The following is a 17,620-nucleotide window of genomic DNA, read 5'->3' on the forward strand; positions in this document are numbered from 1 at the left end:
CAGGATACTCAATACAGTTCCCTGTGCTATACAGTAGGACCTTGTTGTTTATCCATTCTATATATAATAGTTTACAACTGCTAATCTCAAACTCCCAATCCATTCCTCCCTAGGCTGGTTTTGAATAACATAGTGATATTCACCAAGAACATAACATTAAAAGTAAATTTGTGTTGCTTCTTTTCTGCACCTTCTTGGGATCTGTTTGTGGAGCAGGAATTCAGGAAATCTGTTTTCCATCACCCTGACAACCATCCCTCTCTGCTCTTACCACACCAGGGGCCAAGGGATTAAGGTACACAAATATGGTTGTTTCAAAAATACACTGATGGAAAATAGTTTTGTTTTTCTAAAATCTTGCTGTATGACATCAAAATTCACCCAAATAATTTTGAAGCATTATGGTTAATTCACCTGCAATCTTGCAAAAGAGCATATTGTTCAAGTGTATAAATCTATATAGGGGGTCTGTGACCAGCTGTGATTACAATCTGTCAAAAGCATCCCTCTATCTTCTCACAGTAATTGCTAACTTACGCAAAGGATTCTATACAGAGAACACAAATAGTAAATTTTAAAAAATCAAATAAAGTAAAATGAAATTCATTTGAAAATCAGATGATGTATGAGTGTGTGTGTATGTGGGGTATGTCTACATGTGATATGATTTCTTTTTATTACCTGTTTAAGTAGACAATAGTGAGATTTGGGAGGAAAGAGAGAGTTCATTTACTGTTGAGCAAAGAATTTTACAGAACAAGATATGACACTGTGACTAGAGGACATTAATTTAGAAAATAAAATACGTTTGTAAATTAAAATTGCGGGGCTTCATGGCATTTAGAGATATCATCTATTGCATCCAAATGATGCTGGAGGCAAGAGTTGCTGCCTGAAGTGTAAAGATCTCTGTGAAAGGAAAAAAAAATGGTGTTTCTCATTTACTCAGTGAGGGTTTAAGAAACATTTGCTGCCAAAGGTATTTTTAAACTACTTTTAGCTTGATTAAATAAAATGTCCTTCACAAAGTTGTCTCAGTGACAATTAGATGAACTAAAAGCAATGTGCACCGCAATCATCAACAAAACTAACAATTTAAGTATACAGTTCTAGGGAAATAAATTGTAATAGCAACTCCTTCCTACTATTAAATCCAGTTAATTCAACCTCAAGACAAAGCCATGAATTCTCAAAACTCTCAGACAACCACCTCGGTTTCCCTTGAGAAGGCTTTCCCACTTTTCATGGTGATTATATTAAAAACAATAAAAGTATGAGAACCTTTGGGGAAACGGGTGATTACTAGCCCTTTGCTGAAAAGGAACCATCAGCGGTTCCCTAAATTGACCTCTCTTCTGCCCCATATGTGACATAACGCACTTAAGTCACTCCTGTGTAGAGCAGCCGAAGTTTTTCATTCATAGTTCTTATATTAATCATTGCATTCAGATAAATGGGGGAAAAATCATGTAAGGAAAGGCAGGAGCCTTGGAGTAGGAGGAGAGAAAAGACCATATGCCAGGCACTGCTGTACAAATATTAACTCACTTAACCCTCGATACTTCTCTGTAAGGAAAGTTACTATTATCATCCCCAGTTTTGCATTTGAGGAAACAGACACACAGAGAGCCTAATTAATTTGCCTAAGGTTTCAAAACTAGAAAATAATAGAACTGAGATTCAAACCCAACTCCAAAGTGCATAACCTTATTTATTTTGCTTCACTATTGCTGAGGAAATTAAGTAAAAATGGCATGCACCTACAGACAAGGTGGTAGGTTAGGGCTAGGGTCAGGATTGCAGAAACCAACTGTAGAAAACAAGATCTCTCGAGGTCTTATTTCTTCACATTACTGCAGGAAGTTTCAGGATTCTGTAGACACTATGGAAGAACTATATTTTTAGATACTGGTTGACAGTCCCTTGTGCCTAGTTTAAGAAAAGGTGGGCTTACCACAGTCCTTGCTTAAAAATGATTACGTCCCAGTTCTATATGCAAACAGAACATTTATTGAAAGTAGGGAGGCCAACTCATGGAAAAAGGCATCTTTGCTAGATCTTTCAGCATGTGAACTAATAAATGAAATGATCTCTGAGGACTGCTATAAATATTCAGGAATTAACATTCTAAGTGATGTCAAATGCCACTAAGTAATAGACCAGAGTTTTCAAACTGTTTTGGAGGACTACAGTAGTTGAAAACCCTCCTTAAAGCCCCTTAGCTCAGCTTCACCTCTATTTTTATATGTCTTACATGGTGCACTTCTGCACAAGCTTTTTTGTTTTTTTGAAGAAATAGCTCTACTGCTTAAAATTATTTTTCTTACAATCGCCCTTACATAGTATTCAATATTTTGTTTATTCATTCACTTATTTGATCATTAGGCACTGGGAAACAAAGCAAAATATCACATAGCCCTTCCCTCAAGGAACTTGCAATTTTAGGGAAACTGATCCAGTTCGAGGGTCAAACTGAAAGTAAAATGAATTATTGATCTATGCACTTTTTTAAGGCAGTACAATCATAGTCACTAGGTCAAGACTCTTTCAGGGTCACAAATTTTAACTCTGTGCTCATCATTGACAAAGGCATCCCAATGGGAGCTACTAGATCCTATTAGTCTGGGAGAACTAAGAAAGGAAGATTTATAGTTACTCAAAAGTGGGGCCAATACAAGAAGCAGAACACGGTTATTTTTCTGTCAACGTGTAAAAATGGTTCCATTTCTTACCTCTAGAGCCTTCAGTCTTTCTAACAGCAATTTGGTCTTTTCTTTCCCCTCATCTGCACTGCTGCCTTCACTCCTTGAATCCTCATCTACCACCATGTGACCGTCTTCCAAAGCTTCCTTGTGTTTTCTCTCTTCCTCTGACAGTTTTTCCTGAAGCAAGAAAGAATTGTTGTTTTCAATCATCTCCACTGAAAAATAAGCAAGAGTTTAAGGTTGAGAAGTTTGGAACCTCCCTACTCTTTTTGCATTCTTTTCGGGGCTGAGGTAGAGAAGGTTTTGCTAAACAAATTCTGAGTGGGGCTTATATTAGTAAACACAGTAGATAATTTTAATGAATCTTGGTGGGACAAGTCATTGAGTCACCACCACTGAATGCACATGTCCTCTGCTCTGCTGGAGAAGTGACCGAGCCCATAAAAACGGTAGGTGGAGTCATGTGGTTAATCCATTTTTATATGCAGCATGAAATTCAGCTGTGCTCTAAACTGGGGAAAAATAAGTCAACCTTGATACCTTGACTTGTGAACAGCTTAGCTCCTCAAAATAAGATCATCAAAGTTACTGGACATGCAACCATTCAATTAATTTAAGGGAAAAGAAAATATCACAAAATATTGAAATGATAATGATTTCAGAATTCTAAGCTGAAACCATTTAGTTGCTTTGGCTCACCAATGACATGGCTCTTAAGGGCCCTACAGTCCCCTTTCTAACACTCCAGGATTTGTACTATAGCCTTGAGGCAGACATAAAATGTTATCTCGTCTTCCCTCCCTGCTTGCTGGAGGTTCCTCACTCAACCTTGTCTCTGGCAGCTCTTTGGAAGTTGAGAAGTATTCATTTGAGCCTCATGATTGGCTCTTGTTTTCAAGGGAAAAAGAAATGTCAAGAGCCTATCATATGAAAATAAAATTGCATCAATTTTTGTACATACATCAAGATACCGTGCCACAGAATCAGGTGACATCATTCCCTCACACTTTTTAATTCTAACCACAATGCTGCAGAAATCTTTGTATTAAAAACAGCTGGTTGGCAACTATGTCGGCTAAACTGGATTATCAATGGTGAGAGGCTTCTTTATATTTACCATTAAACTAAGATCATTTGTAAATACAGAAGCACAAAAAATATGATTCTTAACCTTTAAGCACTTAAAAAATCTACTGAGAAAAGAATAGCATAAGTGGGGAAAAAAGAAACAGGTTTTCAAACTGTGTTCACGAAAGTACTTTGGAAGTCCTGAAATTATTTAACTTATTTTTTGAAAATAAGATATGAAGTAAGTAAAAACGTCAACGTATATGTACACATATATAAGTATACATGTGTATGTATAGATATATAAAACACTGGAGACTACACAGAAACTTGACCAATGTTAATCTATACAGATAAACAGGTGTTAATCTATTTCCTACAGATTTCAAGATATAATTTCCATTTCTTTATATGAATGTGCAACTGACTAGGCAGGTGATAGCTCTTTATGAAATCAGGCGTGGGCAAGTCCACATACAACGTAAAGGTGTGTTCACTTCTGCAGCAGGTGTAAGTTCAGCTCAGATTCATGCTCAGCAAGTTTAATGTACAGATCCTCAGGCCGGGACAAAAATCCAGGTTATGACTGTATTTTTACAGCTTTGATCCTTTAAGATTTGTTCACTCAGCAGACTTTCATTTCCAAGATAAGAAACTTGAAATCTGTAGAGTTACCAACACAATTTTGAAATAAAGAGGTCCTTCTACTTCTCTTTCAAGATTTGGGATCACTGTAATTAAACATTAACTTGGGACTCTAAAGCAAGCTTTTAAAAAATATCACCTAGGGAGGGACCTTCAAGATGGCAGAGGAGTAACACATGGAGATCACCTTCCTCCCCACAGATACATCAGAAGTACATCTACACGTGGAACAGCTCCTACAGAACACCTACTGAATGCTGGCAGAAGACCCCAGACCCCCCAAAAGGCAAGAAACTCCCCACGTACCTGGGTAGGGCAAAAGAAAAAAGAATAAACAGAGACAAAAGGATAGGGACGGGACCTGCACCAGTGGGAGGGAGCCGTGGAGGAAAGGTGTCCACACACTAGGAGCCCCTTTGCAGGCAGAGACTGCGGGTGGCGGAGGGGGAAGCTTCGGAGCCACGGAGGACAGTGCAGCAACAGGGGTGCAGAGGGCAGAGCGGAGAGATTCCCGCACAGAGGATCGGTGCCGACCAGCACTCACCAGCCCGAGAGGCTTGTCTGCTCGGCCGCCGGGGCGGGCGGGGCTGGGAGCTGAGGCTCGGGCTTTGGAGGTCGGATCCCAGGGAGAGGACTGGGGCTGGCGGCGTGAACACAGCCTGAAGGGGTTAGTGTGCCACAGCTAGCCAGGAGGGAGTCTGGGGGAAAGTCAGGAGCTGCCGAAGAGGCAGGAGACCATTGTATCAGGGTGCGCGAGGAGAGGGGATTCCGAGCACCTCCTAAACGAGCTCCAGAGACGGGCGCGAGCCGCAGCTATCTGCGCGGACACCAGAGACGGGCATGACAAGCTAAGGCTGCTTCTGTAGCCACCAAGAAGCCTGTGTGCGAGCACAGGTCACTCTCCACACCTCCCCTCCCAGGAGCCTGTGCAGCCCGCCACTGCCAGGGTCCCGTGATCCAGGGACAACTTCCCCGGGAGAACACATAGTGCCTCAGGCTGGTGCAACATCACAGTGGCCCCTGCCACCGCAGGCTAAACCCCGCCTCCGTGCCCCTCCCTCCCCCGCGGCCTGAGGGAGCCAGAGCCCCGGACCCAGCTCCTCCTTTAACCCCGTCCTGTCTGGGCGAAGAACAGACGCCCTCCGGCGACCTACATGCAGAGCCGGGGCCAAATCCAAAGCTGAGCTCCGGGAGCTGTGTGAACAAAGAAGAGAAAGGGAAATCTCTCCCAGCAGCCTCAGGAGCAGCGGATTAAATCTCCACAATCAACTTGATGTACCTGCATCTGTGGAATACCTGAATAGACGACGAATCATCCCAAAACTGAGGTGGTGGACTTTAGGAGCAACTATAGACTTGGGGTTTGCTTTCTGCATCTAATTTATTTCTGGTTTTATGTTTATCTAGTCTAGTATTTAAAGCTTATTATCATTGGTAGATTTGGTTATTGATTTGGTTGCTCTCTTCCTTTTTTGAAAATATATGTATTTTTCCTTTTTCTCTTTTCCTGAGTGTGTATGTGTATGCTTCTTTCTGTGATTTCATCTGTATAGCTTTGCTTTTACAATTTGTCCTAGGGTTCTGCTTGTCCGTTTTTTTTTGTTTGTTTGTTTTTGTGTTTTGTATAGTTTTTAGTGCTTGTTATTGCTGGATTTGGTTTTAGGTCTGGCTGCTCTCTTCTTTCTTTTCCTTATTAACTTTATAAATTTTTAATAATATATTTTTACATTTTTAATTTTAATAACTATTTTCTGTTCCTTCTTCCTCCTTCCCACCCTCCCTCTCTCTCTCTCCCTCTCTCTCTCTCTATCTTTCTCTCTTTCTTTCTTTCTCCCTTTTCTCCTGAGCCATGTGGCTGACAGGGTTGTGGTGCTCTGGCCGGGTGTCAGGCCTGAGCCTCTGAGGTTGGAGAACTGAGTTCAGAACATTGGTCCACCAGAGACTTCCCGGCTCCAAGTAATATCAAATGCCAAAAGCTCTCCCAGAGATCTCCATCTCAACACTAAGACCCAGCTCCACTCAATGACAAGCAAGCTACAGTGCAGGACACCCTACGCCAAACAACTAGCAAGACAGGAACACAACCCCACCCATTAGCAGAGAGGCTGCCTAAAATCATAATAAGGTCACAGACACCCCAAAACACACAACCAGACGCAGTCCTGCCCACAAGAAAGACAAGATCCAGCCTCATCCACCAGAACACAGGCATCAGTCCCCTCCACCAGGAAGCTTACACAACCCACTGAACCAACTTTAGCCACTGGGGACAGACACCAAAAACAACGGGAACTATGAACCTGCAGCCTGCAAAAAGGAGACCCCAAACACAGTAAGTTAAGCAAAATGAGAAAACGGAGAAATACACAGCAGATGAAGGAGCAAGGTAAAAACCCACCAGACCAAACAAGTGAAGAGTAAATAGGCAGCCTACCTAAAAAGAACTCAGAGTAATGTTAGTAAAGATGATTCAAAATCTTGGAAATAGAATGGAGAAAATTCAAGAAGCATTTAACAAGGACCTAGAAGAACTAAAGAGCAAACAAACAATGATGAACAACAAAATAAATGAAACTAAAAATTCTCTGGAAGGAATCAATAGCAGAATAACTGACGCAGAAGAACGGATAAGTGACCTGGAAGATAAAATAGTGGAAATAACTACCGCAGAGCAGAATAAAGAAAAAAGAATGAAAAGAATTGAGGACAGTCTCAGAGACGTCTGGGACAACATTAAATGCACCAACATTCAAATTACAGGTGTCGCACAGAAGAAGAAAAAAGAAAGGGTCTGAGAAAATATTTGAAGAGATTATAGTTGAAAACTTCCCTCATATGGGGAAGAAAACAGTTAATCAAGTTCAGGAAGTGCAGAGAGTCCCATACAGGATAAATCTGATGAGAAACACGCCAAGACACATATTAATCAAACTATCAACAACTAAATACAAAGACAAAATATTAAAAGCAGCAAGGGAAAAGCAACAAATAACATACCAGGGAATCTCCGTAAGGTTAACAGCTGATCTTTCAGCAGAAACTCTGCAAGCCAGAAGGAAGTAGCAGGACATATTTAAGTGATGAAAGGGAAACACTTACAACCAAGATTACTCTACCCAGCAAGGATCTCATTCAGATTCGATGGAGAAATTAAAACCTTTACAGACAAGCAAAAGTTAAGAGAATTCAGCACCACCAAACCAGGTTTACAACAAATGCTAAAGGAACTTCTCTAGGCAGGAAACAAAAGAGAAGGAAAAACCCTACTATAAGAAAACCCAAAACAATTAAGAAAATGGTAACAGGAACATACATATCGATAAATACCTTAAATGTAAATGGATTAAATGCTCCAACCAAAGACACAGACTGGTTGAATGGAAACAAAAACAAGACCGGTATATATGCTGTCTACAAGAGATCCACTTCAGACCAGGGACACATACAGACTGAAAGTGAAGGGATGGAAAAAGATATTCCATGCAAATGGAAATCAAAAGAAAGCTGGAGAAGCAATTCTCATATCAGACAAAATAGACTTTAAAATAAAGAATGTTACAAGAGACAAAGAAGGACACTACATAATGATTACAGGATCAATCCAAGAAGAAGATATAACACTTGTAAATATTTATGCACCCAAAATAGGAGCACCTCAATACATAAGGCAAAGGCTAACAGCCATAAAAGGGGAAACTGACAGTAACACAATCATAGTAGGGGACTTTAACACCCCACTTTCACCAATGGACAGATCATCCAAAATGACAATAAATAAGGAAACACGAGCTTTAAATGATACATTAAACAAGATGGACTTAATTGATATTTATAGGACATTTCATCCAAAAACAACAGAATACATGTTCTTCTCAAGTGCTCCATGAACATTCTCCAGGATAAATTATATATTGGGTCACAAATCAAGCCTTGGTAAATTTAAGAAAATTGAAGTCATACCAAGTAACTTTTCCAACCACACACTATGAGACTAGATATCAATTACAGGAAAGAATCTGTAAAAAAATACAAACACATGGAAAATAAACAATACACTACTAAATAACCAAGGGATCACTGAAGAAATAAAAGAGGAAATCAAAAAATACCTAGAAACAAATGACAATGGAGACATGATGACCCAAAACCTATGGGATGCAGCAAAAGCAGTTCTAAGTCAGAAGTTTACAGCAATACAATCCTACCTCAAGAAACAAGAAACATCTCAAATAAACAACCTAAATTTACACCTAATGCAATTAGAGAAAGAAGAAGAAAACCCCCCAAATTTAGCAGAATGAAAGAAATCACAAAGATGAGATTGGAAATAAATGAAAAAGAAAGAAGGAAATGGTAGGAAAGATCAATAAAACTAAATGCTGGTTCTTTGAGAAGATAAACAAAATTGATAAACCATTAGCCAGACTCATCAAGCAATAAGTAAGTGAGAAGACTCAAATCAATAGAATTAGAAATGAAAAAGGAGGAGTAACAACTGACACTTCAGAAATACAAAGGATCATGAGAGACTATTACAGGCAATTATATGCCAATAAAATGGACAACCTGGAAGAAATGGACAAACTCTTAGAAAAGCACAAACTTCCGACACTGAACCAGGAAAAATAGAAAATATAAACAGACCAATCACAGGCACTGAAATTGAGACTGTGATTAAATATCTTCCAACCAACAAAAGCCCAGGACCAAATGGCTTTACAGGCAAATTCTATCAAACATTTAGAGAAGAGCTAACACCTATCCCTCTCAAACTCTTCCAGAATATAGCAGAGGGAGGAACTGTCCTAAACACATTCTATGAGGCCACCATCACCCTGATACCAAAACCAGACAAAGATGTTACAAAGAAAGAAAACAGGCCAATATCACTGATGAACATAGATGCAAAACTACTCAACAAAATACTAGCAAACAGAATCCAACAGCACATTAAAAGGATCATACACCATGATCAAGTGGGGTTTATCCCAGGAATGCAAGTATTCTTCAATATATGCAAATCAATCAATGTGATAAACCATATTAACAAACTGAAGGATAAAAACCATGTGATAATCTCAATAGATGCAGAAAAAGCTTTCAACAAAATTCAACACCCATTTATGATAAAAACCCTCCAGAAACTAGGCATAGAGGGAACTTACTCAACATAATAAAGGCCATATATGACAAACCCACAGCCAACATCATTCTCAATGGTGAAAAACTGAAACCATTTCCACTAAGATCAGGAACAAGACAAGGTTGCCCACTCTCACCACTATTATTCAACATAGTTTTAGAAGATTTAGCTACAGCAATTAGAGAAGGAAAAGAAATAAAATGAATCCAAATGGGAAAAGAAGAAGTAAAACCGTCAGTGTTTACAGATGACATGACACTATACACAGAGAATCCTAAAGATGCTACCAGAAAACTACTAGAGCTAATCAATAAATTTGGTAAAGTAACAGGATACAAAATTAATGCACAGAAATCTTTTGCATTCCTATACACTAACGATGAAAAATCTGAAAGAGAAATTAAGGAAACACTCTCATTTCCCATTGCAACAAAAAGAATAAAATACCTAGTAATAAACCTACATAAGGAGACAAAAGACCTGTATGCAGAAAACTATAAGACACTGATCAAAGAAATTAAAGATGATACAAACAGATGGAAAGATATGCCATGTATTTGGATTGGAAGAATCAACACTGTGAAAATGACTATACTCCCCAAAGCCATATACAGATTCAATGCAATCCCTATCAAACTAGCAAAGGCATTTTTCACAGAACAAGAACAAAACATTTCCAAAGAATCTGTATGAAACATGAAAGACCCCGAATAGCCAAAGCAATCTTGCGAAGGAAAAACAGAGCTGGAGGTATCAGTCTCCCGGATGTCAGACTATGCTACAAAGCTATAGTAATCAAGACAGTATGGTGCTGGCACAAAAACAGAAATATAGATCAATGGAACAGGATAGAAAGCCCAGAGATAATCCCTTGCACATATGGTCACCTTATCTTTGATAAAAAAGGCAAGAATATACAATGGAAAAAGACAGCCTCTTTAATAAGTGGTGCTGGGAAATCTGAACAGCTACATGTAAAAGAATGAAATTAGAACATTCCCTAAAACCATACACAAAAATAAATTCAAAGTGAATTAAAGACCTAAATGTAAGGCCAGACACTATCAAACTCTCAGAAGAAAACATAGGCAGAACACTCTATGACATAAATCACAGCAAGATCCTTTTTGACCCACCTCCTAGAGTAATGGAAATAAAAACAAAATAAACAAATGAGACCTAATGAAACTTAAAAGTTTTTGCACAGCAAAGGAAACCATAAACAAGATGAAAAGATAACCCTCAGAATGGGAGAAAATATTTGCAAATGAAGCAACTGACGAAGGATTAATCTCCAAAATATACAAGCAGCTCATGCAGCTCAATATCAAAAAAACAAACAACCCAATCCAAAATGGGCAGAAGACCTAAATAGACATTTCTCTAAAGAAGATATACAGATTGCCAGCAAACTCATGAAAGAATGCTCAACATCACTAATCGTTAGAGAAATGCAAATCAAAACTACAATGAGGTATCCCCTCACACCAGTCGAATGGCCATCATCAAAAAATCTACAAACAATAAATGCTGGAGAGGGTGTGGAGAAAAGGGAACCCTCTTGCACTGTTGGTGGGGATGTAAACTGATACAGCCACTACGGAGAACAGTATGGAGGTTCCTTAAAAAACTAAAAATAGAACTACCACACGACCCAGCAATCCCACTACTGGGCATATACCTGGAGAAAACCATAATTCAAAAAAAGTCATGTATCACAATATTGACTGCAGCACTATTTACAATAGCCAGGATATGGAAGCAACCTAAGTGTCCATCAACAGATGAATGGATAAAGAAGATGTGGCACATATATACAATGGAATATTATTCAGCCACAAAAAGAAATGAAATTGAGTTATTTGCAGTGAGGTGGATGGACCTAGAGTCTGTCATACAGAGTGAAGTAAGTCAGAAAGATAAAAACAAATACTATATGCTAACACATATATATGGAATCTAAAAAAAAGGGAAAAAAAGTGGTTCTGAAGAACCTAGGGGCAGGACAGCAATAAAGACACAGACGTAGAGAATGGACTGAGCACACGGGGAGGGGGAAGGGTAAGCTGGGACCAAGTGAGAGAGTGGCATGGACATATATACACTGCCAAAGGTGAAACAGATAGCTAGTGGGCAGCAGCCGCATAGCACAGGGAGATCAGCTCGGTGCTTTGTGACCACCTAGAGGGGTGGGACAGGGTTGGTTGGAGGAAGACGAAAAAGGGAGGAGATATGGGGATATATGTATATGTATAGCTGATTCACTTTGTTTTAAAGCAGAAAATAACACACCATTGTAAAGCAATTATACTCCAATAAAGATGTTAAAAAAATATCATCTACTTCTATTTTTGTGTATATATATATATATATATATATATATATATATATATATATATCCTGAAATAATTAGGATCCTGTAGCTAATTAAATCAAACAAAGAAAAGCCACTGGTGTCATCAACTGAAAGCCAAAAGACTTTGGAATATAGCAACCGGATTCCAGATCCACCATTTATCAGCTTGGCAAATAATCTTGGGCAAACTACTTAATTTCAATAACTCTTGGGTTCTTTGCCTCCTAAATCCCTAAATGAGGCTAACAGCCACATATATAATATACTCACATCTGCAGTCAATTCTCATTATTCATGGTGTGTTCTATAAAGTTGTCATGAGCACTGGATTAACAAATACTGAATCATTGCTCCTAGGGGAAGTATAGGGTTAGGTTTCTGGAGGCCTCTGGTTGCAACAGTTTCATCATTAATCAATACATAATCTTGTTTTATGAGTGTTTCTATTTAAAGACACCTTGTTTAATATATATTGTTGATTAATTAGCACTGAACTAACCGCCAACGGTACTATAACTCATGCTTGAACAAAGCTTATCTAACACCCATTTTCTCCACAAGGCACAGCACAGACCTCTTGCACTTAGGAACACTAGACAGCACTTCACACTACGTTTGGGGGCCACTTTCAACAGTAAGACCACTCACAAAACGTAAAAAACGTAAAAAAGTGTCACTAAATAGAGCACAAAAAGGACACATTTCCAGTAGAAGAGCTTAAAAAAGAAGGCAGGGTGCTGCTTTGGTTGACCTAAGCTGGGACCACAGGTGTCGGATGACTTAAAGTTTTCTCTCCTCTGTGAATGTCCATGAATGACCATGAAAGCACTGCAGGGCTTGATTTTGGGATTGCAAATAAGTTTTAGGGAGTGACTTCACCAAGTCCAAAAGTAATGAGGGTCGGCAGGACATATGAACACATGCACATTCCATTGTCTAGGCACAGTGCCTAAATATTATATGAAGGAACTGGACACAATTCAAGATAGTATAGATTATATATGAGTGTTTAGATTACATAAATGTAAGGGTCACTTTACATAACTGAAGAAAGGGTGATCAGTGATGACTGGGAGGTGTAATTTCGTGGAAATGGAACTTGACTTATGTTTTGGTGGAGTGATTCCACTTGAATAGTTAGAGAGGCATAGGATGGGATTTTTGGTCAAAGAGAAAACTGTAACAAAGGCCCCAGTGAGGAATACATTTTGTCCTTATTGGTTCATGAGGAAACCAGTTTGATTATATTGCAAGAAACACTGAGAGGTAGTTGAGTAATAGAATGGGAGAGTAAAAGAAAGGGTTCTTGGAAATGAGAAAGAAACATTCAGATATCATTCATCAATTCATTTATTTATCCTACAAATGTTTATTGGATGCAAACTATTGGCCATTTGATGGTGTAGGTGCTGGAGGTATGGCAAACAAGACAAAGTTCCTGTACTCTATGAATTTGTATTCTAATTGTGGGAAACATAACAAACTCCAAGTCAAATCAGTAAGTTATATAATTGTAACCAGTGGTATGCTTACGGACAGTATGAGATGTGACATTGGTGTAAGGCATGTCTGAGGAGGTGGCCATTTAAGCTGAGACCACATAATGGGAATGGGAAGGAAGCAGCCATGCAATGGTCTGGGAGAAGGACATTCCAAACAGAAGAAATAATAAAGCAAGTACTGAGTGGCAGCGCTAAGCTTGCCTTGCTGACCAGCTGAGGGAGAGTCCGTGTGAAGGAGCATATAGGGACTCTAAGAGTAAGAATAGCAGGAAATGAGATCAGAGAGAGAGCTGGACCATAGGCGGGGTCTTGCAAGGCATGGAAAGGGCTTTGGGTTCTATTTTAAGTAAAGAGGAATTGGAGGCTAAGTAGGGGAGCGATAGGTTATGATTTACATTTTAGAAACAGCATCCTGACTGTTACAATGGAGAATGGGCTGAGGAGGGAAGGAGCCAGGAGACCAGCTGGGAGGGTTTTCTATCAGAAGGAATAAAAATTATGAATCCTCTGAAAGTATGGAATAAGGACTTACCAAAAGCAGTTCTCATACTGGATGGTAGGTCAGCTGCACTTTTGCTCCTTGCTGGGCAAATCAATAGACCTTTTCGGTCCTCAGTTTCCCCCAGATGTAAAATGTAATGGTTGAACTAAATGTCCCTTGCAATATTAAGGTTCTAAGAATTCAATTACTCAAGCCAATTTTCAGGAAGGAAATGTTATCAATATGCTCAATGGTAACAGAAATGACAAGAGAACACACAAAGGACCTCTACATTTTGTAAAAAGAAGGTTGTTAGTGGGGACCTGAGAGCTATTTGACTCAGGTGTGATGGTGATGCCCAAACTGTCAGTGGTTGTGCAAAAAGTGAAAAGAGAAAATAGAAGTAATTTTCTTAGATGCTTATTTGAAAGAGTGGCAGCGAAGGGAAGGAAATATAAAGAACTACAGCCAAAGGGCACTGAAGAGACAAGGCGGAGCCTTGTTTTCAAGATACAGAAAACCGAGTTGTTTGAAGAACTACAGAGAACAGGTAGCACCAGAGATGGCAGCAAAGGTGGTGTGAAGGTAGGAAGGGGTCTCCCAAGCAGAGAAGGCAGAGGACGAAGGGCTCTGATGGAAAAGTCAAGGCTTTTTGAATGTGGTTCCCTGCAAAATATCACTTCCCAGCTTAATTTCCCAGTTAGTACTGCTAAATCATTAGTTAGCGTCTAGCTTGGGTTCTTAAAGAAGAAAGAATTGAGTGCATGTAGTTCATTTGAGAAATGCAGAAAACAGGAGTAAGGAATTGACTCAGAGAAGGGAGCCACTGAAGAGCGCACTACTAAGCGACCGAAGTGAAACCCACGGGACTCTCAGGGACATGGGGCAAAACCCAGGCCTCAGAATCATCCCACCCCAGGGGCTAAGGGGTTGGGACATTTATGCACCAACCTGTGAGAATCAATAATTGGGGACAGCTCCTGGGGTGTCAGTTTCCAGCCTGCCACAGGCAGTAAGGTTTTTTAAAAATACTTCTCACATAAAAGTGCCCTTCAGCACAGACACTGATAGCTAGAAATCGCGGGGGCACTTTGGATGGTTCTGAGGTATGCGCAGGGTGCCACCAATGTCCTCTACAGGTGGAGAGGAGGCTCGTGACTGCTCTGAAGGGACACTGCCCAGGAAAGAAAGCCATATCTGTACACTGCTCAGGCTAGTCATTGACCTAAGAGCACATTTCATTGTGTTCTAATTCTAAAATGCCCTAAAACAATCCAGTAAGTACTGTAGAGTCATCCATCTTATCCTTTTCTTTACTCTTGTCTCTTTAATCACTGACCAATGGGAGTGTTAGAGTGTAATGTAATATTGAGAAAGAGGACCAAGGGAAAGGACATATTTTAAGTAAGCAGATGAGCCAAAGAGGAAAATAAGTGGAAAGAAAAAGGCAGAAGGGAAAGGGAGATGTGGAAGAGCTGGAAATATGGCTATACCCTACCGACGGATCACTACTGTGGATTTCAGAAGGGACACCTGTTGAATTTGTATTATACTCAAAAAGCACGCCCATATATTTAAAAATTAAGCATATGTATTCTATCTACACATAAATAACCCATTTCAATCAGAAATTTTAGTTCCTTTGCTAATGGATCACTGGTGATTTACCTAGTAAAGAGAGAGCAAGACAGCGCTCAGAAACATACGGTTTCAAATAAAATATATTCTCCATATAAACCTCTAAGAGAGAAACAAGACAAATGAGCCAAGTCCACTCCTGAGGATGCCAAAGTGTGACAAGAATAAGTTGATTCCAGAGATGACCTGTTTTCACGTTTCAGTTCTTCATGGACTTTAATCAACAGTGAGTTCTATAAAAGTGAGGCCACCACACAAACAACTTTCACTCCCCACAACTTTCATATATGGTTGAGACCATAAGCTTGCTGCCCTCAACAAATACCAGCCGGTATGCAGGAAGCTACAGATTAGAAGCTCAGTTAGGATCCAAGGGTTTAAATCAAACTTTGCCTTGTCAGTACATAAAGCAATCCTTGGAGCTGTAAGTTTCTCTAGGTGGTTACCAGGGCAATGATTCACCTTTGGGGGAGCCCTCATCTTTTGTTCTCAAGTAGTCAGCATCATCAGGCCTATGTAAAATAATACCGATCAACACAAAGCTCTGGGCTGCATCAGTTCAGCCCAGACAGATGACAGTCCAGGGGGCTCAGTTACTCCAAAGAGCAGGCAGGATAGCCCCTCACTGATGGACAGCTACTGTTCAGTCAAAACCATTATGCTGGAAAGTGATCATAAGACCCTTTCCCAAAATGTTCCTTATTCATCTTCTGGTCATCAGCTACCCCCAGCCCAGCACAGCGGGATTCAGGGAAGGTTTCAAGAGGTCACCTTACTTCGTAACTAATTAATTAATCCACCCATCCAACAAACACGTACTGAGCAGCTCCTGAGTGCCAGGCACTGTGGAAGATGCCAGGGGTACAAAGGTGAATAAAAACACATGTGGAGCCTGTTCTTATGGAGCTTACAGTCTTGTGGAAGGAGACAGTAATCAGTATGTCACCAGCAAATGTAAAACAGTGCTGTGATGTGTGTTGGGAAGAAGAGTTTCCAGGGGCTTCAAAAATCAATACTAGAGGGATGCGAGAGAAGTCAGGAAAGCAAATGCCCATGGTTAACACCATGAGGTCAACCAGGAAGTGACCATGAGGCCGAAGGATGGGGGGGCAATTTAAAAAATGTCTGAATAGCTGGGGAGGAAAGTGTATGTATAGCTGGAGAGGAAAGTGAGGCTGGATGGGCTAATGGGGCCAGGCCACAGGTCAAGGAATACTGCCTTAACTCTAATGGCCATTGATTATTTTCATGTGTGTGTGTGTGTGTAGGTGGGAGGGGGTTGACATGGTAGGATCTGTATTCTGAAAGAGCTCTCTGGTACAGTGTGGAGGGTGGATTGGAGGGAGGTTAACATAGATGTGGGGAAAGTAAGATGCTACTGCAATAGTCTAAGCACGAGTTGACTGAACCATGATTAAAGTGACAATCTCACAAAACGAGACCTCATAGTTTGTAAATTATCTTGTGATTTTGATTCTTTAGTATGCAGTTACTCCAACAATGACAAATAACTAACATTTTCTTAGGTCACTTTTGTTCAGGGAGTGGGCCGACAGCCGCTGGCAGCAGTTCACGGGGTAAGGGGAGGAAAGAAGTGTTGCTTGTTTAAAATGGCCGACTCTGGCCTCAGTGAATCACAGTACCTAGGAGTGGGGTCAGGGATCTGTAATTTTAGAGAGCACCCCAGGTAATTCTAATCTATGCCAAAGTTTAAGAGCCTCTAGACAAAGATGCTCCGATATAGAACATAAATCATTTTTACTTTAGATAAACTTTTGAGATTGCCCATTTGATTTAATCCTTGTGATTAACATAGAATGTAGAATGAACATATAATTAATCATCTAAACTAATACCTACCAGAGAGTAAAGGCTGTTGTAGCCATGAACAGTATACTGGGATAGAAGGTGTAAGCCAGGGAAACTGGGCATATTCACCCATAAATTGCTAAGTCCTTCTTCAGTAATAGATGTCAGATGTTGACCTACCATAGAAACTACTCTGTATTAGTGTGATGAGCAACCCTTGGGAAATTTCTATTTGAGTTCGGAGACTTCAGTGCCCACCATGTTATATTGGTT

General features: G+C 39.9%; 1 protein-coding gene across 1 annotated transcript in view; it reads right to left on the reverse strand.

Moving 5' to 3' along the window:
- The window catches only part of NCKAP5 (NCK associated protein 5), a gene marked incomplete at both ends in the record, with an annotated part of 941,793 nt that overhangs the window by 293,904 nt on the left and 630,269 nt on the right, over positions 1 to 17,620 (reverse strand). The window contains one exon of the mRNA XM_079709823.1: positions 2,733 to 2,882. Coding sequence (XP_079565949.1) covers positions 2,733 to 2,882 — 150 coding nt within the window. The remainder of the gene's footprint in view (positions 1 to 2,732; positions 2,883 to 17,620) is intronic.

The sequence above is a fragment of the Hyperoodon ampullatus genome (assembly GCF_949752795.1).
Source record: "Hyperoodon ampullatus genome assembly, chromosome: 8".
NCBI lineage: Eukaryota > Metazoa > Chordata > Mammalia > Artiodactyla > Ziphiidae > Hyperoodon > Hyperoodon ampullatus.